The sequence below is a fragment of the Calypte anna genome, chromosome 11 (assembly GCF_003957555.1).
Source record: "Calypte anna isolate BGI_N300 chromosome 11, bCalAnn1_v1.p, whole genome shotgun sequence".
Lineage (NCBI taxonomy): Eukaryota > Metazoa > Chordata > Aves > Apodiformes > Trochilidae > Calypte > Calypte anna.
This window is the reverse complement of record NC_044257.1, coordinates 12,199,534-12,224,712: the sequence shown is the minus strand read 5'-3', so window position 1 is coordinate 12,224,712 and position 25,179 is coordinate 12,199,534. Positions and strand designations below refer to the sequence as shown.

Sequence of the window (25,179 nt, the reverse complement as noted above, 5' to 3'; positions counted from 1 at the left end):
TGCATTAGTATTAGAAGTTTCTCCATTTCTTCTGCTGCTTTATCTATGGGTATTCCAGCCACAGTCATGGTGGGCACTTACATTTCTTGTGGGAAGAGGAGAACAGAGTGAGATCATAGCCCTAGATGATATGGTCATATTAAATTATTCATTACTGTGATATATATATAGCATTTGCCTGAAGTGGTGCTTCAGCAACATGGAATATGACACATTTCTGTTTCCAATGGTCAAATAGGCAAAAAAGCTTAGGAAAAAAAAAAAAAAAAAGCAATAGACAAAAAGCTTAAGGCAACATCTTTCTTCTATTTGTGTTTTCTTTCACTTCCTTTTTTCTGTCTTTTTTTTACTACAGGAATGTGCACTTTGTATGAAATAATGTGACAAAAGAATGAAGACAGCATTTACAGTAGGACAGAACTCCTCTTCTGATACACAATGTGCTTCTCCAGTGAGATAACATGATGCAGGAGCAGCAGAGTGAGCAATGACAAACAAAACCCAACCCAGCCAGCAAATGCCAGGGGAGAGATCTCTTAGGAGCCATTTTATATTGAGCTCCATGGACAGAAGCACTTTTTATCCTAGTCCTTTCAAACCAGGCCAAGCATCTTGTATGCATTGACATTACTTCTCTCATATAAATTTAAAATCTGTATTTCAAATCTTTACCGTGCTTCTAAGACATAAATATTTAACTCTTAGCATTATCATCAATCAGGTTAGATGATCTATGAAAGATACTGGTGGTAAAAGCTTCTTGTGCTGTTTGCTCTAGACCTCCAAAAGCATGAAAGAGCTTCTGAGGACCTGATGACTGACCACTGATGAGTGGTTCCCTGGGACACCCTGACACCTCTGCCTGGATCAGAGAGATAAGAGCCAGCCGGAGTCTGCCAGAGAGCAGTGATTGATACCAGGGAAGCAAAGTTAGCTGCATGGAGGGATTCCTACAAAAAATGTGAGATCCACAGCTTCATCTGGGGCAGCATGATGGTCTGCAAAGGGGAGTCATAGGGTGAAGGATTGTTTTGTAGTACTCAAGCAAAAACAAGGGACAAGACATGATGTTAAGGGTTAGAATAAAAGCAAGAATAATAAGCCATAGAGAAATGAGGCCTAAAGTATATCAAGTTGTGTTGTTTTTAAGAAAAGTATGGTTTAGTTTATCATCTCTATCAGAGGGCTTTTGTCATGAAGGTGTTGTTTATTCATTCTTTTATATCATAATTTGCCATGCTAAACAAAGTGCACGTCTCCATTATGCAAGGAGTATCACCAGTGCACCTAACGATACAAACCTTATTTAGATAAAATGCTTCCATTATAGTGGTGAAAGGAGAATTCAGATAGATCGGTTAGAATAGTTTGGTCTGCAGATGTGAGTTATTTGTGATAATTGACACAAACTATCTCCTGTAGCAAGGTTATTTCTGTGACCCCAAAACATTGCTAGCATTTCTTCCATGTAAAATAAAGCAATAGCCATGCACAGTCATCCATTTATCCCAGCACTGTGCCTTTGGAAGTGCCCAGAAGCTCATGCTTCACAAGAAAATAGAAAAATTGTATTTTAGGCTAACTTTATCTTTTCCCCAGACTGTGCTTAGAATTTATGATACGAAGCAAGTAGACTTCTTGTAATCTGTTTCCACTTGAAGCCCACTTGAAGGAATATTTTTCTTGAGTAAAATGTCATCAGGCAGGTTGCATTTCTGACCAAGTAAAGAGCTTTTGTCATTTACAGATCTAACTATTAGTAAATGCTGTGCATAAAAATAAAGGTGGCTTTAAACTTTGGAATGTCATTTGCAAAGCAAGGCACAAGACAGCCTTGTGAGAATTCTGTAAACAGGATTTGATTCAGAGGACCTGGGAATCATTGGAGGGAAAAAATAATTTGGCTTTAATGAGCTTTGACTTAGTATTCGAAGTAGGAAATTTTGAGACATTTGGGAGTGCTTTGCATTAGCACAAATGAGCCAGGAGCTCAAATCCTTGGAATGGGAATTATTTCAAAATTATTGTAGGCTGACATCACTGATTTGGTTTAACTGCATCCTTGTCAGTGGAAAAGGTAAGGGAGAAAGAGCCATCAGTGCATGCCAATAGAAACTGGTGCTCAGCATGAAGTCTGAAAAGGACAAATGCCTGCAGCTTCTCCCAGGTTTAGGTGAGCAAAGCCTAGAAACAGCTACTGGAAGCTCTGAATCCCATGGTTGCTCTGTTACACAGTAAACTGGTGGTCTTGGTAAGAGAGCTGCAGGTGAAAAGATCAAAATGTCAGGTACCTACTTCTTGGCATGAAGGTATGTACATAAGTGAAAATCATCTAGAAGATCTCAAAAAAACTGTTTCTTAAGGCTGAGAAGGAGGATTTAGAAAGCTTCTCAAAGAGATTTTATCAGAAGAGTTATTTGGAGAAGCATTTTGAGGCTACAAGAATCTTTCAGTTACTTCAAGTGCCTTACTCGTAAGAGATCCCACACAAAACTCACATGCAGTACCCCCTTCTAAAATGCAATAGGAGAGCAACAGAACATAAACTTAGAAGGTGGTGAAGTTTTGTATGTAAACAGCTTAAATAGCAGTGGTAATTTCTTAAGTTTTGAGGGGCCATTCTTATTCCCCAGGTCTGTAAAATGGTGACCATGCCTTTCTTTTGGACTTAGGCCTTTAATGTTAAGGTTGCAACAACAGAAAAGCAAATCTATGAGGGGAGTTTTGCTAGTTTAAAAATCTTAAAAGTACAGTCTCACTAGGGAGAGAGGATTGGAAATAAAAGGATAAGCTAATTATTTATAATTAGGTCAGACTGGGTAAGCTGATTGCCATAATTAACATTGCCTAATGACCATCCTCAGGGATTTTACTTTTTACTAGGTGATATCTGGTACAAGTGGGTATCTATTCTGTGCTTCTGGTGTGAGAGCATTTACAGCTCCCAACCAAAGCAGAGCTGTGTGCAGGGATGTGAGTAGGAGCTGGGAGGGCCACAGTGCAGCGTGGGATGGAGAGCTTTGGGAAATGTGGGTCAGTGTGCTGGCAGGCTGGGTTAATGGGAGCTCTTGGGAGGGAAGCTTGTGTGGGCTGGGGAAACACTCCTGAGCTTGCAAGGAGGGAGCTGGGTGAAGCTTTTAAGTAGTCAGAGATCTGTGCATCAAAGCAAACTGCAGTGTTCTGTAATTGAAAAGGAACCTCTGGAAAAGAGAGGAGGAGCATTTCTGTGGCTCAGATAGCTTGGGGACTCCTCACAGACTGAGTTAACCAGAGGTACATGGACCGCACGTAAATATTTCACGCTGCCATAATGAGACATGAACATTTCCCTTCCTATAGCTTCTTTCTTGCAGGATAAGCTCAGACAAGATCCTGTGGGAACCCCTCTTGAGTCTGTGCTGGCAGCTGGGTTGTGCCTGACTGCACAGAGTTCTGCTACAGCACAGCGTTCTCCTGCCTGCCCATGTCTCACTGCAGGAGCATTTGCTTCCCTCAGCCTGGCTGCTTTAATCCTCTCTGATACATATGAAATGAGGGTGAGTAATAGCCAAATGGACTCAAGAAATCATTAACAGCAAAAATGACAAAAAAGAACCAAAATCTGAGTTACTTGAAGCCCATTTAGGCAGAGCACCATAAACACTCTGAAAGATACTGTGAGTGAAAATACTGATGTACAGCTTTTTGTCTGGGTGTTCAGAAGTTCAGACTACATCCAAACCTTGGCCTTCATTAGCAGTATCATGCCCCTAGTCTTTGTACTACAGAGAAACATTAGCTCAAGTGCTTTGATGACCAAATTGTAGTTGCCTGACAAGAGAAGATGTAAGAATGATTGGTAGAAATCACATTACAGGAGACATTTTCTTCGTAGAGAGACTGACTGGCAGATAGTGGAGGCTGGTTGGTGTTGCCCAGTTTTTCACATCATAGCTCAGTGGTACAGTGGGGGCAAATAACTACACAGTTTTAATTACTGCCTTGGAAAGGACATTACTCTTGACCCAATAAAAAAAAAATTTACACCATTTTCTTACAATTATATACCATTCTAACTAAGAAGGACCACTGGAAATCTGCAACTTACAGGTAGGGCTGTTAGCCTGGACATCTCACACGGATGCCAAGGCTTATGTAGCAGCCACTGGGAACTGTGATCTAAATGACTTAATTCCATTGAAACCAGCACAAGATTGTTCATTGTAAAAAAATAGTACCTCCACATTTTAAACTAATGATGACTTCAAAGCATGATGTAATTATAGCACCAGTGGGAGCCCATATGTCACTGAACTTTCAAATGTAAAGGTTGTGCCTACAAAATGAAGCCATATATTCCCATTAATTGAAGCAGTTGATTTCCAGTTACATAATATTAGTTTTAATGGTGAGACTATTAGAAAAACAATGAATTTCTTTTTTTGCTATTTATCTTTAGTGTTAAGGTAGCACGTGTTAAACTAATCAAAGTTGGTAGGAGGGTAACATTCTTGCCAGCAAAGTTATGAATAAAAGTGACTCTTATAGTTGTCATCTGTAAGTCAGCATTAGAATAACCTTGGAGGAATGGTAGTTTTGTGCTGTCAGCACAGCCTGCACAGCTAAAGCATAAAGGATTAGCAAGACAAATTTTGATGAGGGTATTTACTACTAATGACTGCCTTCAAAATTGCCTTTTATCTACAGCTTTTCAAAGCATTTTCCATTCATTAAGCCTTATAAAACCTGTGTAAAATTGGTAGAAGATATAGAAATGCAGATATCTTTGTGCCAAAACACACAGTAATAGTTTGATAGAAAGGGGCAGCAGTGCACACTATTTATTTAAAATAGGAAATGCCCAATTTTGCAGTGATGCTATCACTCTGTTAATTAGAGTTTGACCTGACCAGGGGAACAGTTCTGCTCTTAGGAAAAATGTGTAATAATCGCTAAATAGTGCTCAGGGCTTCTGGTTTGTGTGGTAGCAGTAAGACAGCTGTATGTTATGCAGTGATATAAAAAAAAAGAAGTTAAGAATATGAATGGCACCTGTTCCTTTATTGTAATGAAATCTGGTTCCCAAACTGCCAGCCCCAAGAGATCAAAAGCAGTGAGTCAGAGCTACTAAACTGCGGACCAGAAAACCCTGAGATTTAAAAAATAATAAATGTAAGGTCTTTTTTTTTTTTTTTTTTTTTGAGGTCTTTTGAGCCTTTAGAGTTAGATTCTATTCCTCTGCAGCCTCGAGGAATATAGATTCTTTCTTCTGTCTCCTTCTTTTCTTTCTTTTCCTCCTTTTTTTCCTTTTCATTATTTTTAAATAGTGAGTTAGGTGTCAAAGTCACTGTTTAAATTTCTGTTTACTTGAAGCACCTCAAAATTTAGCAGTTGCTATAGGAGCAGTATTTAAAGGCTATCCATACAATTAGTCAATCCTATAAAAACAAAAGTAATTTAATAACATCTAACTGAAGGCTGCCAAAATATACAACAATCTGCTGGAAATTTGAAGTTCTATGCTCATGTGTCAGTGTGAGTCAATGAATGATAAGTACATTAAAAAAAAGTAGAAACACGTTTTTATTTGGAAATTACTTGTGGAACAAGCTTCACAGTATCTCAATATTTTTAAAGGGAAAGATGGAAAATACACTACAGAGGACGACTTGCAGAATCAGCCATGCACTGTTCTACAGGCTACAGGAATTTTCTGCATCAGTAAGTGACAGCACCTCCCTGCAGTGATCAGAGGACTTGTTAAGAATGAAGGGTCGTCTTCACAGTGAGTAAAATGCTGCATCCAATTTGGGTGGCTTCCAGGGTATTTTGTTATTTAATTAGTTTTCTTATTGCTTTATCATTTCAGCTCATTAAGCCAGTCAGAATTTAACTCAATTAAAATAAATAAATAAAATTAAAATTCTGCCAATTAAACGGTGCAGAAGAAGGTTGAATGAGCAGCAGAGATGGTACCCTGAGAGGAGGAGAGGCAGCAGGAGGGTGCAAGATGGCTCTGTGCAGCTCCTGTAACTTTCCCAATGGTTTGTAGAGGGAGCCTGTAGAAATTTGCTCTTCAGTTTTTGGTGGATGTGACAAACCCCACTAACCTGGTGTGAAGGCCTAACCATGTCAATAGCTGTTATAAAAAAATAAATGAAGTACTCCCCACATAACTCAGCTTGTAAGTGCTTGTGCAGTAGTCAGGATTTTTGTTTGTTAGGGCTGTAAATCTGTAAAGTTGTTGATTATGGAATGGGTGAGAAGCCCTCCTGTTCCTAGGTGGAGTGCAGCAAGCTAGAGTTCACTTTGCAGTGGTTGTGCTGATTAAAATACACCCAATCTGCAGTGTTAATCTGTTCTTTAATAGCTTGGCTCTGGCCCTTGATATTCACTGTAGGATTTTTTTTTTTATCACCCAGCTGGATTCACAGCATTTTCAATTATTTAGATAGAAAACAAACAAAAAATTGCTTAGTTCCACAAGAAGATGGAAACTTTCAAATAGGTTTATGGAGCACAGATCCTTTTACAGGGAGGATCTCAGGGAAAGCTTTGAAAAAAGGACACTTCAGATTTAGGGCTCTTTTGAAGCCCACACTAGGCACTAAGAGAGCTTTGATGTCTTTTAAATGCTTCTTTTATATACAGTTGGCACACAGCTCAGTTAGAACACTCAGCTAATTTTTAATCAGATATATGAAAAAATAAAGAATAAGCATGTGGATTTTATTTATAAGGCTTGCTGGCTATCAGAGTACTGTTGAAAAAAAGGCAGCTACATTTCAGTGCTTATTAGGACTGTAGTGACTGCATGGCCACAAACCATTAGGTTCTTCATCTGATAGGTGATTAATTTCCAGGGAACATATGTTAAGAGAGTAACATATTTCCCTAGAGCTCCTCCCCAAAATGCTCTCACAAAGCAATGTCAATGTTTAGTATTTACTGACAGAAAGCTGATAAAAATGATAAGAATAAGGTTTATAAAAATTTTCCAGCAAAACTAGTTCTAGTGTTTTGTTCTTTAGAACAAAAACAAATATTACCACAACTTCTGGAATTTTCTGCACAGTAATGCAGTGCTTATGAGGAAAGAATGATTGCAACTACCTTACTGTGAGCATGAAATGTAGTGTTGCTGTTCCCTGATTTCTGAAACTGAGTAATGCAGGTCATAAAGTGACTATAATTCTAAGAGAAGAAAACTTGTTTAAACTCCCTCAAAATAAAAAAAAAATGACATTATATTGATGAGCTTGGGGAGAGCAAGGAAAGGATTGAAAAATTTTCCCAGATTCTCAAGAGAATTTGGCTGCCAAGTACTAATAGGTCTTCACTGACCATCTGAAGATGCACTGACCATTAATGCAGACTGAGCATTATTTTTTTTTCTACTTTTGAAGCTTATGTTTTCTACATTTGAATGGATTTCGTAAGGAGACACAAGTGTAAATTAGTGATGAGATTTCTGTCAGTTTCCACACTCTGGCTCCAGATTTTAGCAATTCTGAAATTTCATAACAAAAACAGTTGTCAGGATTCTTTTAATCTTAGCTCAGACATTATCACTCCAACTTTTCACCTGCTCTGTTCCTCAAAAAACTTTACTTAAAAAAAATCAAGCTAAAAAGGATTCTAAATTTTTTATATGTGACAGTAAATGAATGTGTGTGCTTGTGTCTGTGTGTGTGCATTCGTGTCCATCCAGGCTGCATCTCTTAACATGGAGTTACAGGGTGCAAGGGTGTCTTGTGTCAATGTAAATGTTTGAAAAATAGTGAACAACTAAATCTGTCTATAAAACTCCCTATTTATTTTGTAACTCTCAACATATGGACTTAAATATCAGTATCAAAGTAATCTATTTCACCTGTCTCATAAGAATATGCAACAGCTAAAAGAATATAGGGGTTATATAAAATTGTAGCCACTATTTATGTATTATTGTATCCAACACATATGTCCTTTCCATCTGGGATGTTCTCACTGTACAGAACATGGTCGTTTCCAAGTATAACTCAACAGAATCATTCAACCTTTGATTTTAAAACTGTTATCAGCTCCACTTCAACTACCCACGTTGAAAGGAAATTCCAGATTGTGGGGGGGAATGGCTGCCAATCTGAATAAGGAGGAACATCATCAGATGGCAGGGGAGTATTTGTACTAGTTGTATTAACAGAAGCAATGACCTTTACACACTCCAAAACAAGCCATATGGGCCTTGGATCACAGCAACCATTTGTCAAGCAAAACTCCTGAATCATTTCTAGCGGTGTTCAAATGCAGTCATAAGAGGCCTGAACACAAAACAGTCTCCTAAAAAGCATCTCTGAAAGAGGGGAGGTGCATCAGATTTTGAGGTAACTCCTGTTTAAACCTTCAAATCCTAGAGCAATTTTTTTTTTTCTTTTTTATAAGTTTTGGTCTCTCCATTGTTGGGGATGGAAAACAGATGGGCTGCAGTTTAGCATTGCAGCAAGGATCCAAATTCAATTCTCTGGCTTGTTCTTAGGAGAGTTAGTGAAAGTTGAAAAATATGCACTGGCAGCCCCTAAAAACCTCTGTGTTTTTCTTTCTCTTTTCTTTGGCAGGGTGAGACTCTTCTGCATTAAATTTGCATATGGCCACCTTTCTTCCTAGCACAACTCTAGTGATTCCTCTGACCTTATTGCTGATGAATATGGGCCCTATATTTAACAAACATTGCTCTCATTTCTTGCAAAGTTTCTATGCTCCTTAGAGCTTCTGCAAGTGAAATGGAAGGACCTGTAGAAATGAGCAATGATCTATTAATTATTCTATTTATTCATGAAACTAGTGAGTGATATTTTACTCCTCCCTGACAACACCAATTTTTAAATGAAACAAATTAATCCCATACTATTTTATTAGCTTAGAGAAATACACTGAGTTCTTGTGGAAATCTTATCCCCATACTGACTTGACTTGTCTCCCCTGGCTGTGCTTTTGGGTACAAATCCCTTTTATACCTCCATATGTACTCAGGTTATCTTGCTTGTCTTGTAGACTTCTCTCCCTACATGACATTGCACCAGTCAGCCACAAAACAGTTTGCCTGAATCTTTTATCCTCCCACTCATTCCTGAAAGAAGCTTTCAAGACAAATAGTTAAGTGAGGACAGGGAGAGTAGGATGATTTGGGAGGGTTCCTCCTCCTTTCCCTCCTGCCTTTGCTTCCGCACCTCCTCTGTTGCCTGCCCTTTGCCTGCAGGCAGCCTTCCTAGCAATGCTTCTCTTCATCAGTTTTCTGATTCCTTAAACTGAAAAGCATTTTTCTGACCGGAGTGGTGGTGGTGGGGTTTTGGTTGTTTGGTCCCAGCATTTTGTTCTCTTGGCAGATGCAGCTCTGCAGCTGGCCCACCTACACTGCTCCCAAGACAGTCTGGGTTCCCCCTGCCAGGAAGGGAGCCCTGAATCTCTGGGCCATCAGTGACCATTTCAGCTTGTGACTCCCAGGAATATCTTGTAAGATTTGCCCTTACACTCTGCAGCCAACGCTGCTGCAAAGAATGATAATGCCTGGGGCTTACAAGGGAGGTTACAAGAAAGGCCATAGTTCAGGCTTCAGAGACATTATTACAGGAACCTCCATAGTGCCAAATAACCAGAGATGCTGCCTGGTGCTGAAATTTGTCTCACCTCTTGTACATGTGATGGGAAGGGGCCACTTCACCAATGAATTGCTGTCGTGTGGTTTCATACAGTGCACTGGAAGGGTTACTTTAGGCTCTGAATTTTATGGGTACAGTGGGAGCCTGGTGCTCTTTCATTAGCACAACTCCTTACTGACCTCCATGCTAAAAAAAGCCAGGACTTTCATATCATCTCATAATCCACCAAGGGCAAATAAACATTGAGAAAGTCTAGCCTTTCTTTTTTACCCAGCTCATTAAAACCGTGCACACTGTTATTATTATGCAGACATTTTTGCACTAGTTTTTTTTATTACAGCCAAGTACAGATGCCCTTTTTATTTTGAAGGAGAGTTACTAGCTAAGCTTCCTAAAGTTTCTGCTTATCCACTGTGGCTGAAAGCAGTTTACCAGCAGTAGTCTCTTCGGAATATTCAGGGTTATGCAAAGCTTTTAATTCTTTAAAAGAGTTTGGTGATGATAAATAGCTTGTGCATGCTGTGATCTCATTTGAAAGACTGCCAGCAGATTTCTGAATGTGGTTGTCCATGACTTCCACCACCAAACAGTTGTTCCAGCTACAGAAATGTGAAGCAGGTAATGCAAAAGCTGTGCCATGTTCTTAGAGATGGATCCAGTCAGTATTAGGTGGCTTTACAGTGCACCTTTTGGTATCTCATCTGTGTTCTAGGTGCTGGTGTGCTTGTGTGCTCAGTAAGATGGCTTCTGACCTTGCAGCTCTTCAATGGGAGCAAGTTTAGTTTTGTGAGTGTGATGGGAAAGACTTGTTTTGATCTACACGTTATAATGGTTGGATAGTAGGTGCTGCCCTTACTAGTGATTTACAATAGCTCTCAGTACAATGAACTCTTGCTGCTTGCTTTTTGCTTTCTCAAAATCTTTTAAAGTCAGTCCAAGGGCTTTGTTTATTTCATTCTTGTATTTTTTCCACTTTACTACAGTTGCATATTGTTACTTACCTGAATGAAACATACAATCAGTTCTCTTTGGGTGGCCACGACAAAAAATATGCTATTTTAGCAGTTCTTAGTGAGATGGTTGGGTGTTATTGGAGGAATTTGTCTCCATGAAAGGAATTTTACATGACACCAGGTACTTCAGAGTAGTCTGCAGTGCAGTGGCAGTACGTGTAGGCACATAAAGTGTTCATATTCTTTCATTTAACAGTGTTTCAACACAGTGAGAGATATTAGCTTCCAGTAGTGTGGGAGCACTTAGATTACAGTACTGTTACCTCATTATATTTACTATTATGAGTGCCACCGTTTATTCACAGTAGTAAACATTGTGCTAAGAAGTAAGTGTATACAGGACCTGGGCTTTAGAAAATAATACCACAATTATGAGTACTGAACAATCTTGAGAAATTGTGCTCAGTGAAAAGCATTTGCTGGAGCATTGTGAAAAGCCACAAACATAGGCACCGATCAGTTGTAAGGAACTTTTTCTTTTGATTTTTTATTCCCCAGACAAAATTCTAAAAGAAAATAAAGGTTTGAGTTCAAATATGATTCATTAGTGACCAAAACTACAGAACCTAAGACAGTCAGCCATTCTGTCTCTGACCTCTTCAGAGACTGTTAGCAAGGGTGGTGATAGACACCTGGATGCTGGTTTTTGAAGTGTGATTTCTGCTAAATCAGTGGGTAAGATATGTCAGATTTCTAGTCATTTTCAAGAGCTTCTGCAAGCCCTTCATTAATAGCTGCTCTTCCACTCACTGTACGAGAGCCACATAAATTAACACAAGAGAAAATTATGCTGTGGGAGTTTTTATAGTTTAATGCATCCACCTTTCTTTTAGAAAGCAAAGAATGTAACAGTTTTGCTTATATGTCTGTGTAACGTGCAACAGCTCCGTAATCAATAATAGAAAATGTTACTGAAAGGCCCAATAGACCTCAAAGAGATAATGGGAATCAGCCATTAACTGTACAGCATTAGAGAACTTATTAAGTGAAGCCTTGGGGCTGTCATAGAGCCTAAAGGTTGACATAAATTTTTCATACACGTTGAACTTTGCTAAATGTGCTTGCATTTGATTAATGATGACTTGCTTCAGTACTCTAATAAGAAGAAGGAAAATATGAGCTCAGGCTGCAGCAGGGAGAATAGTCTCCTGGAAGGAAGACCATCTTTGGCAGCAGGGGAACAATGGGGCTTCTTAAAGACGCCCTGCCAAGTGAGGGGGAGGTTATTACTCACTGAAAAATTGCTCCTTACCTCCCCGAGATAGGGCACTGTGCACAGCATGCCAAGATGGAAAGGCAGGGTTGGAATTGTGGAAGTGAAAGCATCATAGCTCCAAAAAACCAACAAAAATCCATTTCCTCCCCCCCGGCCCCCTTAAGACCTCCATATATCACAAAGAACAATACAGAAGTGCTCTGCAGTTATAAAGCAGCTCTGTGAGAGGAGTGCTATGTCTGTAAGGCCTGCTGGGGACAGAGCTGGAGGAAATTTGTCTTGGCAGCCAAAGCAGTGAGTCATGGACTCATGGAATGATTTAGGTTGGAAAAGAAGACCACAACAACAAAATAAACTCTTCACTTGCAGAACGGCCTGGAAAACATCGTATGGGTTGAGTCAATTAAAATAAACATGTTTTTTTCACATTTTTTTTAAAAAAACAATACAAAACAAAAATGCCCCATATAACAAATTAAAAATACCCAACCCCAACCAGTAATCAGTAACCTCAGTCCAAAGTTTTGACAAAATCTAAGTCTCTCTCACTAACCACCAAAAATGCTTATAAATTCAGGTGATAGATTTAGAAAGAGATAAAAAAACCAAAACCAACAAACTCCATCCCTTAAGCTTTAGGGGGTTTTATGTTTGTTATCTTTCTTTTATTTTTATTTTGTTGTAAAAGACCATCCCTGCGATTTAAAGTCTAAAAGACTTTTGACTAGAGGAGTCACGATAAACCGTTTTCTCCTAGACTTAGATAGATAAGTAATTAAGTATTGGCCCTGATTTTACAAACATAAAAGGAAAAAAGCAATGCAGAAAATGAGATGTGTCTCTATTCCATCTCACATTCTGGCTGTATGGGGTAAAAGATGATAATTTCATCCCCCATCACTTCCAGCTACGATGTGCCACTCCAAACAGATATCCCCCTAGCCAGGGACTGCTTTGCCCACCTGCCTGGCTGCTGGTTCATCTGCTGCTTTTCTTGGTGCAGTTATAAGCTACTGCAAATGGACTAAACAAGTACTAAAAGGGAAAAATAAAGAAAATACAACCACCACGACCAAAAAAACCCCAAACAATTCAGTTAGAACTTGCCAGTTAAAGCACTCACAAGGCCTTTGATAATCTCAGGTTCATTTCCCTGCTCCAGTTAATATTTAATTATTTATAGAACATAATATTGGCTTCAACAGTAAGGCTAAAGAGTCTTGAAAAGGGACACTTCTCTCACCTGGAAAAAGGTCTTTGAATGACACGGTGTAATCAAATCTCTTTGAGTATTTATGTTCTCTTTCTTTTAAAATTCTTTTTTTTTTTTTTTTTTTTTTTTCCACATACTCTGCAGAAACCCCACCATGGGTAAGCACTTGCTCCTTCCCATGAGGCAGGAGGGTTAGGACATTGGTTAAAAAGTCCATGCATGCACACATGAAGTTATTGTGTCCTACAGGGCAAAGCTGCTAAAGCTGCTCTCTGTGCCTGAGGTTGTAGCATCTGCACTGCCTCTACTGTGAGAAAGCAGAAGACCTAATTTTGGAAGCAGGGTTTGCAGTTACTAAGGGAGAGAATTAAAAAAAAAAAAAATACAGAGCTAATGTTGCTGAGCAGGAAAGATCCAGGACTTTGTGCAGTGGTACAAGGCACATGCTTTTCAAATCACTATGAATCTATAAAAAGTGAGATGAGATTTGAATTAAGATTGTTCTGACTTGGTTGTTCATAGGCAGCCCAGCTTGGCCAGTTGGGGATTTGAAGCAGCCTTCCTTATCCTATGCTGAGATTAATGACGATAAATAATGGAAAACTTGTTCACTAGCATGCCTGGGCATGGAACTGGGTCAAACTGGTTGATCCCCAGTCTCAACCCAAATTAGTGAAAACAATAGCAAAGCTCCAGAGACCTTTCTCTCAGGCTTTTTTTTTTTTTTTCTTTTTCATTTTTTTCTCTTTTTTTCTTTTTCTTCTTTTTGTTAATACAGAATGTGAGTCTGTTGCTGACTGTTTAGCTTTGGTTATGGTAGCTCATTATTTCAATCAGTCACCAAAGTAGAAACCTGCAGGGTCTACCTGGATTTTTGTTTGCTGAGCCTTTCAATTAAAACACCTAATACTGCCACTTCTGCTGCATGGGGAAGACACAAAAGAATTCCCAGCTTCTAAGATAAAGTTGCCTCTTTGTGAGCCTTATTTAAATTCCTATCCTTCATTTTATTCTTTATCAGCATCAACATGGTAAAATTCAGCATTTTATTTTGTCAGTCACCAATATGGAGACAAGACAACATGCAAATTATTTAAAAGCTTTTCTTATTGTGATTGTATCAGTTTCTGACTTATGACCAGACCACATAAATGTTGTTGCAAGCTTGCACCTCTTGACACGGTATCAAAAACTGTCTGACATGATGGCAAGAACATGACAGAGGGAATCCAAAAAAAAAAAAACCAACTAAACCCTCCCCTTCCATATCAGTGCAAGTTCTGAGAGGTCCCTTAGCAACCAGCACAGAACTTGCATACCTAATTGCTTCTTGCCAGTGATAAACCTGCATACAAACACTGTGTGGGTACCCATGAGCTGGGAGGCAGGTTGACCTTGCTCAGATGCAAGTTTTTCTGTGCTAAGCAGCTGGACAAGGAGCTGTGTATTTTTGCCAACAGGAGCACACACGTGTACTCCACTCCCAAAATAAACATGACTCTGTTACTGAGGGGCTTTGGGGTGTATCTCCACATGATGTCTCAGGCAAGATGTACAAGAGGAAAAGCAGCAGCCAAAACACTTTCTGCACTTATTGCTGCCCCTTACCTTACCTGGCTTAATTGTGGTGATTCTCCTTTTAATTGGGTTAGGTCCTCAAACCCATTGCAGTTGTAATTAATCTTTCAGTTGCTTTCTGTGGCTGTGAGGTTCAGTCCTTCCCTAAGGTCAGTCAGGGAGAAAGAGAGACTACACTGAAGCAACGCATGCAAGGCAGTCCCATCCCAGGGTGCTTGGATCCTTGGGAGTCCTGTGAGAAGCCCCAGCCCCAGCCCACAGAGGCTTCTCTGATCCATGTCAGGGCCCAACCCCATACTCCTGGGCTGGGCTGGCTTTTTCTCACTCTCAGATTATAAACCTGAGACTCTAGCAGCCACTGCTGTGACGTTTAACACAAATAAATGTCCTGTTGTTGTGCCAAAACATGCTGGTCACTGGGGGTGCTGCCGATGATACGTTCTGAGTATAATTCCCAGGATTTCAGAGGTAGCGTTGGCTGAGAGCAGCAAGGTTAACTCAATAAAGCACTGGGATGATTGCACAGTCACTGGGAAGGGAAAAAATAATCAAATGAGAAAGGACAAAACCAGCAGGGAAAGAAAATTTATTTCCAAGCATCTATGAGAGTGCTACAAACAATAGAGACTAAAAACTCAAAGCATTTAAAACTATTAAAAAACGTAGTTGACAATGGCCTTCTTAAAACTTAAACATAAAAATGTAGAAAATGCAGTTATTAATTCTAAATCTTGCTCAATAGTGAAATAAGCCCAGATAGCGTCAATGAGGATGGAGTCCTACAAATGACTTTTTTAAACTTTATTTCCATCTGTTAATTTGTAAATTGATACTCATTTCATTTTTCAAATGTTTATTTAAATTTATAATGGAGAAATGTGCAAATCTAGCAAAATATTCTTTGGATTATAAACAGAGAAAAATCAACAACCAGAGAAATTTGAACCAAGTTAAAAATAAACTATAGAATTATATAGGATGCATACAGCTATAATAAAGTGAAATATTACAATAAACATTGTAGAGCAAATCTGCTGATTTAGCAAACTCTGCCTTATAAAACATAGGGATATAATGGGACAAGTGAATATGTTAGGAATATAGAGCTGAAACACCATTCATAATTTCAACGAGCTAAATTTTAATCTAACTACATATATGGGAGTCTTCAGAAAAGCAATACACCAACAAATCAGATTTCCTCTAGATCAAGCCATTTGGTACCTGACTGCAAATGAAGGACAGGGTTTGTAAAATGAACAGTAGAAAAATGTATATCATTTCTATTTATTGCCTCTTCCCATATTGCAGCTGCTGATCTCTGACCCTAAACAGCAAAGTATATTAAATTTAGCAAAAGTACTGCTGTACATAGATGCGGAAAATGTTGATGCGTGGAACATATTCCAATCCCTTGCTCGTTCTGAACTAATATAAAAAAAAGTTATAGATCATTTTTCGATTAAAAATATACATTACAAAGAACAACTCTGAAAGCACTCAGTATTTCTGTCATCACAAATTAAAATGCCTTCCTATCAGTAGACGATGCTATTCTACTGCAGTAAACAGAAAAAAAACTTCAAAAGAAAAAAAAAAACAAACCAGTAAGTGCCAGAATCTTAATTAATACTCAGGTAAGGTAATTGTCAGGTAGAACAGTCTTCAGGGAACTTATAGATAAACTGGGTCAGATTTCAGTCTCTAGGACCCGCAGAAGGTTAGCACAGACACAGATATTCACAAGCCTGGAGTAAATTGTAAGTACAGAGTACTCCCATCCACTTATAACTTCTGAAACCTCTGGTATTTCTAAGATATATGATAAATGCATATTACATGGGAAATAATGAAAAGTATTACACTTAATTTAATCCAGAAAACACAGTAGTATTATATGAAGATTATTACTGTGTTCTGGGAGCAGCCACAAGCTGTAAATAGAGAGGGTACAAAATGTTCACCAGACATTACATTATTTTTTTTTAAATCTAAAAAACATTTGTAAAATGTACTTGATTTTTAAATAATCACTTAACAAGGCAACAAACCAACTACAAACACATAATAAATAAGGCTATTAAAAGGTCACAATTGTAGTAAATTAGTCAGAACTATAAATGGGACATTAGAAACACTATGTTTTCCTTATATGCTTAATAACCAGAACAAGAATTAAAAAAGAATCAGTTTATTTCAAAGTCTGCTTCTTATATTGAAGCACATATTAAAGCAACATTACAATGTTCATAAAATATAAGTGTGATGCTGTAACAACATTTCTTACATGTCAGAATACTGATATTTGTATGTATACTAAAATAAGAATTTTAAAATTGTACAAATAGATACATTAAAAATGACATAGAAATAGGGCGCCTCCCACTGCAACAAGACAGAGTTTTTATATCTGGCACGTATTAGTTCAAGATGAAAGTATAAGCAAAAAGATTTACAAGAATCAGCAGTAACAAGTTTGATGCTCAAGAGACATAATAATTGTACATTGTACTGTACATACATCATATGGGCTTAAGCTGGCTGAATACATATTTCAAGTTTAAAAATGCACTATCATATAGAGTGTCCATAGTTTAAGGCGAAATTACAGCTCAGAACTGTTATCTTTTCTAATTTGTGGAAGCTTCTTTGACATAAAAGATTTAGATGTTCATAGTACATAAAAGATCTCCCTTATTTGTAAGTTTGCTTTTAGCGTTTTCCTTCATTTAAATATTTTGAATTTCTTAAGTGGGGTTTTTCCTCTAGTAAAGTTGGCAGTCAACCTCTATGTTTGCCTTCTGTAGGAAAAGGTACTTCACAGTATTTACCACTTTTATGTCCTTTTTCATCAAAGGAATCCTCTCTGTCAAACTTAAATGTTTAAATGAGATTTTTCTTGATTTTTAAAAAAATACCTGCTTACATTTCCTCTGGATTCTTCAGAACATTGGACACAGTTCTTAAGGCCAAATCTTAAACTTTATTGTTAAGAATCATCATCAAAAGTGTCTTTGGAGCCATACAAGTCTGCAAGTTTCTTAAACCGAGGTCCCCAGTTTTGTAGATAGTCGTAGTCCAAATCAGAATCTGTTGTCGCTGACTCTAAGGAGCTGAGTGAACCAGCCACTGAGCCCCTTCCCTCATAGCCATAGATCTGAATAGAGTCATAAGGAGGAGCAGTTGGGTCATTATCAGCCTCTTGTATTCTTGTGTTGATGAAATCATCAACATCAACACTATTAGGAGCCGGCCGAAGCCCTGGCCTTGGCATGTACTGATACTCAGGCTTTATGTCTTTACGAGGAATAAATCCATTGATGCCATCAGGGTTCTGCAAAGTAGCAATGTCAAAAGCTTCAGTGTCTTCCTCTCCCCCACCTTCATCATCATAAGTAATAATGTTCTCTCGGACATCTTCTTCTTCAAAAACAATCAGAGGTTCTTTTTTCTGTCTTTTCAGTGTTACAAACAACACTACAATAACTATAGGGGGAAAAAAAAAAACAAAACAACAAAAGGCAAGTTAGACTGCATTGTTGAGCAGCAGATGCTTTATAAATAGATGATTGCATTTACTGAGACCTCAGCCTTTGTGCTGCTGTTCCTCATGCATTATTTGCTGGCCTCTGCATTTTGAGCATACCTAGCTAGGTAACAGCATTGATGTTTTTACAAAATGGAACATACTGAATGGAGGGTTTCTGTTTGGGCTGAATGCCACTGCTCTTACTAATTGCTCATTACTGCAAGACACATTCAAGAAAAGCATTTGTGAGCCCCCAAGTGCTGCATGAAAACTGTGACACTGCATTTGAGCAGCCCAATCACGTGCATGTCTGCAACGAAGCAAAGATGAAAAGAAAGAAAGGAAGAAAAGAAAGACTATAAAGTACCATGGTGAAATTAAAATATTTTCTATAAAGCCTTTCAAATCATCAGGAAATGCTTTACAACACTTTCTTAAAAGAATATTTTCTGAGACATTAATTTGTTTTCAACACATAAGGAATTAGAGGGAAATAGCTGGCAGGAGCCATTAATCCTGGCTCAATCTTGGCCTCAATAAGGAACCTGTCATCCAGGGAGGATCACAAAACTTAAAACTTTGTGTCATGACCTCCTTTAAACAGTGGCCCTGATTAACTGGTATTAGGTATTAGGCAGCAAAAGGGTATTCTCAAAGCACACTTAGACAAATTCATTGGTGTTTGATACTGCAGTTGTTATACACTGCATTTCAGACAGACAAATTAGTATTTATAAAAATAAAAGCTAAGAAACTAAGAATCATTTATCAGTCTTGGAGCTGAATGCAATAATTTCTTAATGCAATTTAATGTAAAAGAGTAACAAGTAAAAAAATTTTTTACCTAATAAAATCACAATGCAAGCAAGAATGGCAATTAAAGCTCCAGTGCTTAACCCAGCATTGAGGATGTAGGCTTCAGCATTGCAGGAGAGCAAGGAGCCATTGCTGTCACAGCCACAGACCCGAATGGTGAGGGTGTTGGTGCTGCTCAGAGGGGGGAGGCCACCATCACTTATTACAATAGGAAGAAGGTATAAATCTTGCTTCTGGCGACTAAATCCTTCACGTCTCACAAGAACACTTGCTGTGTTATCTGTTTGAAGAAAAAAGTTGCTAATTAGTATTGTTTCCACAAAATCATCATCTTAGTAAATATTGAAAAAAAATGTATCTTGCTACAGTCACTCTGAGTTTTCAGTTGCTTCAGCATCATTTGTACAGTGAGCTAATACAGTGTATTGCCTTCCTAACTACCCAGAAGCAATTACACTGGTTTCTTTCATTCAGACAGTACCACACTCAATTTTGATTATTTTAGGGTGATGAGGATAACCCAGGAAACATGGAAATATCTCAGTAGATATCTCCTTTTAACACCCCGCTAACTTTCCAGGAAATTTACACAACTTCATCAGCTACCAGAACGGCTGGGCCTTGGCAGTTTGAGCTGGTCCCTTCCTGGAATTAAAGTGGAAGAGAAAAATCATGAACCCCCTTGATTTATGGTTCTTGCTCTCAGACCTATAGGAATGGAAGGCAGAGATCTGTTCCAAAATGTCCTGTGGCAATGTGACTCACAATAAAAAGCCACCATTTGTTGTCTATTAGCAGATTTGAGCCTCAGTGTTGACCTATTTCAGTAAGAAACGGGAAAGTAAGCAGTATTTTTCACCCAAATTCCCAAAGCCAAAATTCAGAAAGCTGGATCACACATGCACAATTTGAACTCCATAGTTATGAGGAAAGTTGAAAGTATTTCTCTAACACTATTTCCAGCTGTTCTCACTGAGCCTCCTGGTGCAGGGGCTGGAATCCAAGCTGCCCTCTCAGCCCAGAAGGTCATTTTGGATTGTCCTTCACTTCCCAAGACAGAACTATCTGAAAGGGAAGTGTGTGACATGAAATGCTGGGATGAGACAACCAGTGCTTCCTGCTCCCAGCCACTCCAGACAAAGGCTAGGAAATAAAACCAGCATTTCTTCATTGTGCTCCTTACTTCTCAGTTCTCAGACTGATCAAAGTTTATAAAATTGTAAACATCCTGAAGTAAATAAAATGAAACAATCATATCTGTAGTTTTCAGCCTTTCAAAAGAATGAGGACTTACTTCACACTACCTTTTCTGGTTTGCTATGTTCTTTATTTACACTATATAAAGGAAAATAAAATAAAAATGGTTCTTTTATCTAGTCAGGAAGGGTTCTTCACCTCCAACAGTAACCGTTTTGCTATTGCCTCAGGGTACTGCAGAAGATTAATCATTTTACTGTTGAAGAGTCAGCATAAATTCCAGAATTTAATAATGCAACTCATAAAATCTCTCTTAATGATCTAACCACTGCTATTTCCATGAAAGTCTGTGAATAAATGGTACCAAAAAAAGAATTGTTCTTCCCCTATACTAACTACCCTCACAGGCAGTACTCAGGATCTGAGACTGTCCCCAGATTTGGTGGACACGGGTCAATTTATGGGATGAGAAGGATATTATGGCCCTGCTCATCTGACTCTCCCATAAGTAACTTCTGTAGATCACACTAGAAAGGATGAAATTGTTTTAGAACTCTCCTAGGTAGGATCTGTTTGTTGCATGTCACATTAATTCATCTCTCCAGGTTTACAGCTTTCCTGCCATGCCCACTGCATGTGGTATGGGTACCTCAGCATGACACAAGTGCAGTGTTTCTGTTACTAAAGTATCACAAAAATAAAGCTTAACATCTCCTTTACACGATGGTCCTATTGGCTAAGGACAGAGAAGCTGCTAAAGATCTGATTATTTATTGGTTGTGGTTTTTGAAGGTGCCTTTCCTTTCTTTTCAGAGTATTTCTAACCTCTTTTCAGAGTATTTCTAACCTCCTAGATGTTTACAAGTGACATTTGCCCAGCTAGGCTTCACAACACAGTTTTTTTAAAGGACTTCAGCAATCTCAATGACTCTGCTCGGACTCTTGTTTTAGGCCTTTAAGTTAATGGGTTCATAATAATTTGGTACAAATAAAAATGCAACAACTACCAACTAATGTATACTGATAGAGAATAAAGCTATTCCACAGGTTTCACTAAAGTGCATTTAGTAGTTCATTACCTCAGCACAAGAACAAAAATTTGCTCTGTTAAATGAAAGATCACAGTAGGACAGATTATTCTTGTGGCAAAAAATCTGAATATTAGTAGTGGGCTAAGCTACAACTGTCTGGAGGCTGCAGAGACATTATGGAAGAAAACACAGGCTATATAATATATTAGTATGTTCTCTCTGCTGACTATGAATTTTTTATTATATAATGTATCATATTGTATTTTTCTTGACTTTTGGCAGCCTAAATAGTATTTCTAACTAGAACGAGAAAAATATGGCAAATTACTCAGTTATTACACATACTGGCCAATTCCACAGTAAGCAATTACATTACACTATAGCTGAATTTGATCCAGTGTTTACCTTAACTGGTTTAACTTGAAGTGGTTTCCAGTTTAATATAATTTTTTAAAATGAAAGTTCCATTCAACATGTGTGCCTGAAGTTTAAAAAGGACTATCATAAAGCAATCCCAAAGGTAATTTTTAAACTTTTCTCTCTGTTTATGTTCACTTACCATATTTAAGAAACACTATATTGATAAGAAGGAAAAAACCCTCTTTTAACTACATAAAAGATAACACATAATCCTAGCTGATATTCTCATCCTTGCTTTTTCATTATTTTCAAGTCCCGGGAGTATAACTATAATCCAGGTATAATGACATTTTTAAGCCAGGAAACAGAAGTTAAATGTCAACTAGTGGAAAACTATTACTTAACACATATGGGAGCTACTTGACTGACAGTCATAATGAACACCATGGGGGCTAACACAGGCATCAGGAAGAGGATAGGCATCTCAGCACCAAGCAGAAAAAAACAGACACTCTTGTTTTCCCAGGCCTTCTTGTCTGGGATATCCAATAACCAAAAGTGCTGTATGGGAAGGTTACCTATGCTCTGCATAAAGTCTTCACAATGGAAGAACTAGAAGTTGAAACTGCATCACTTTATTGTGATCTTCATAGTGATCTTCCTGACTTTTGATTTTTGTCTTTTACTCTGGTGATCTTATTATTGATTTTCCATTTTTTCCCTCTACATACAGGCAAATGTTACTAAGATTTTGGGGACTTGTTAAAATATATATTGTGTAAGGATGCTTCTAGTCTAAAGAAGTTGACTGCAGCGTGAACATTATCAGCTATATCAAAATTCGGGTGCTGATTCAGCAAGAAAACAGTTTCAGGGCTGTATCTCTCTAAAATCTTTACCAGGCAGTGGCAATATCTGTGAATGATTCATAGCAAAATCCTCTCTCTTTGTTATGTGTTTCAAAACGTCTTATTAAAAGGTCTGAAATTGAGAGCCAGAGGACGTTTCCATTTTAAAAAGTGAATTTTAGTCACTGATTTTGGTGGACTCATAAATTTCATTTCAGTCACTGTAAAGCACTATCTTGTGTATTTGGGAGCATGAGTACCCCTCACTTCTGCCACTGCAGTGCACCAGCCCCCACCCCAGGTGAGGGAGCCCCAGGAAAGGGCTCTGCAGCTCAGAGCAGAGCAGGATTGAAAGCAGAAAATCCATTTGCTAAAAATCCTTCTCCCTGCTGTGAAGCGTCATAAGCATCCTCTGCTCTTTTGAAGCTCTGGTTTCAATGGGAGTAAAACTGAACAGAGCCTGGGCAAGCACAGTGCTCTTTATTTACGTGGGATAATGTAGGTAAACAGTGCAAAAATAATTCAGTGTTTTATCACAGTGTGTGATAAGCCATTATCTCATGTTTTCCATGGAAGTCTCAGCTGAAAAACTTGGTAACACAGTCAGCTGTTAATAGGATGCAGAATGTGATTACATTTTTGGTTTGGTTTTTCTGGGTTTTATTTTTTGATTACTGCAATATGTGATTACTTCTAGCAGTTTTATAAAGAAACTCTATTAAGTAATAACTATAGGACTGTATTCACTTTAAAGTTCTGTAATAGACCCAAACATTGGAGTTTTCACTAACTATTCACCCAACTTAATAAAGCCATTTTTCTTTACCACTAGCAATTCCCTCTGGAAGTGGTGGCATGGTATGTAGACTATTCAGCTTTACAACTGAAAAAAAGTAACTTCATATGATCATGTAAATTATTTGATTTGAAAATGGTAACAACCTCTCTCTGAGAGAGAAGTTTATATGGGAGTTCATAGAATTTGAACTTTTTCACTTTGCTCTATATCATAACTTATTTAAAAATAAACAGAAATAGATAATATCACTGCCCTGAGGACTGCACAAAAATGAGGGAAAGACAGCATGGAAATGGGTGGATTTCATTACACTGTGCATTTCCCAAAAATGAAATTATACAGGAAGATTCAGTCCTTGAATACCAACTTGTTGAAATAACCTTTTGCAGTATTGTCAGTTACAGTCACTACATTCAGCTTACATAATAATTTCCATTAAAAAAACGTTTTTATCTGGGTTAAGTTTGTCATTAAAAAAATAATAATAATTTCTCACATCTGGAAATGAAGGATTAATTGAATTGGCTGGAGGCAGGAAGCACAATTCCATTTGCTTGCAGCTGTATCAGAGAATCTAAATTCTGACCTATGCCTCTTCTGTTAGATTATAAAGTCTAATCCACTTTCAGTTTGATATGGTGACCATAAAATACCTTTTTAAATAGAAACTTGGTCTCAGGCAATGCATACCTTTTTATTCTCCCTAAAAATTGTGGTTTACTGCTTTAAGAATAAATGTATCCCCCCTCCACTGAATGCTTTATGAATTGCTTATGTATGTAGGCATGTCAAGCACTAGGCAACTGTGTTACTTTGATCCTTCAAGAATAACAGGAATCTAATCTCTGTCACTTGTGATCCATAATTTTAAAAAACTACCAGGCAGGGAAAGGTGAACAAATAAAAGCAACCTAACAATTCTCCTGCCTCAGCTAATTTTAGCTTAGCAAGTAGTTTTCTCTAAATCAAGGAGATCTGCCAATTATACTTAGTGAATATTTTTGTCAATGTTTCTTATCCTCTTTTTGAGAGATAAAAGGCAGTGGATCTTTCAGGTAGGGTATTATGTAATTTAAAATAGGTATCCCAGAAAAATATAGTGAGTTAACAAACTTTATATTATTCTAATATAACATCCCTGTATTTTAACTATATTTTTTGTGCTTTCCTCCTCTAAATCTCTGCAAAACAGGCACTCTATCAAATTTAATGAAAATGCTGTTGCATGACATTATATTGGTCATTAGTTTTCCTTTGTCATTTCTTTGGACACTACTGTAGGGGGAATCTTTACACAAACCTCTGTTGTCTCTGAGGGTAAAATTCCGATTTTGAATAATTTCAGGTGGTAAACTGAAGATAAATCTTGGTCCATTGGCAGAGTCATCCTTGTCATCAGCACTAATTGTAATAAATTGCTGCAAACAGAAAAGTACTCTGTAAACAAACAGCTCAGCTGGTTACAGCACATAGAGAGAGCAGGCAGAGAAGTCCTTTCAATACAAACATTCTGAAATAGCAGAAACCCCTCAAAACCTCAACAAATGTATGCAATTATAACTGCAGAGCAGACTCCAAACTATGAGAACAGGCAATCTTTCTTTGCTATTACGTTTAGCAAACACAGAATAGAAGGAAACTACAGATTTATATATACATTCTTACATACAAATATGTGCTAATGACAACTTAGGAGACTAAATAAAATTATGTAAAAAATTCACCAGCTCAGAAGGAGTTAGCACTTCGTGCTTTCCAGAATGCTACACTAACTCCAGAAGTGCACATACTGTGCAGAGCCATGTTTCTATATGATACTAACCCCTCTTCCTCACACACAGTTCAGGGTTAATTAAGTCTGTAGGCTGAACCCTCCAAGCCCTGTACTATGATTCTTCCCAGAAGATTCTGAGTGTTTCTCTAATATCCAAAACAGGCCCCACAACAGGGAATGCTGCTCCC

General features: G+C 38.0%; 1 protein-coding gene across 2 annotated transcripts in view; it reads right to left on the bottom strand.

The window, feature by feature from the left end:
* Window positions 1–15,208: 15,208 nt before the first annotated feature.
* The window catches only part of CDH11 (cadherin 11), a 74,666-nt gene continuing 64,695 nt past the window's right edge, over window positions 15,209–25,179 (bottom strand). The window contains exons 11-13 of one of the 2 annotated variants that reach the window (XM_030457477.1): window positions 24,518–24,635; window positions 19,011–19,262; window positions 15,209–18,123 (exon numbers count right to left, since the gene is read on the bottom strand). In XM_030457477.1, coding sequence (XP_030313337.1) covers window positions 17,627–18,123; window positions 19,011–19,262; window positions 24,518–24,635 — 867 coding nt within the window. In that variant the 3' untranslated portion in view covers window positions 15,209–17,626. The remainder of the gene's footprint in view (window positions 18,124–19,010; window positions 19,263–24,517; window positions 24,636–25,179) is intronic. The other variant, XM_030457478.1, reaches the window with a different exon arrangement.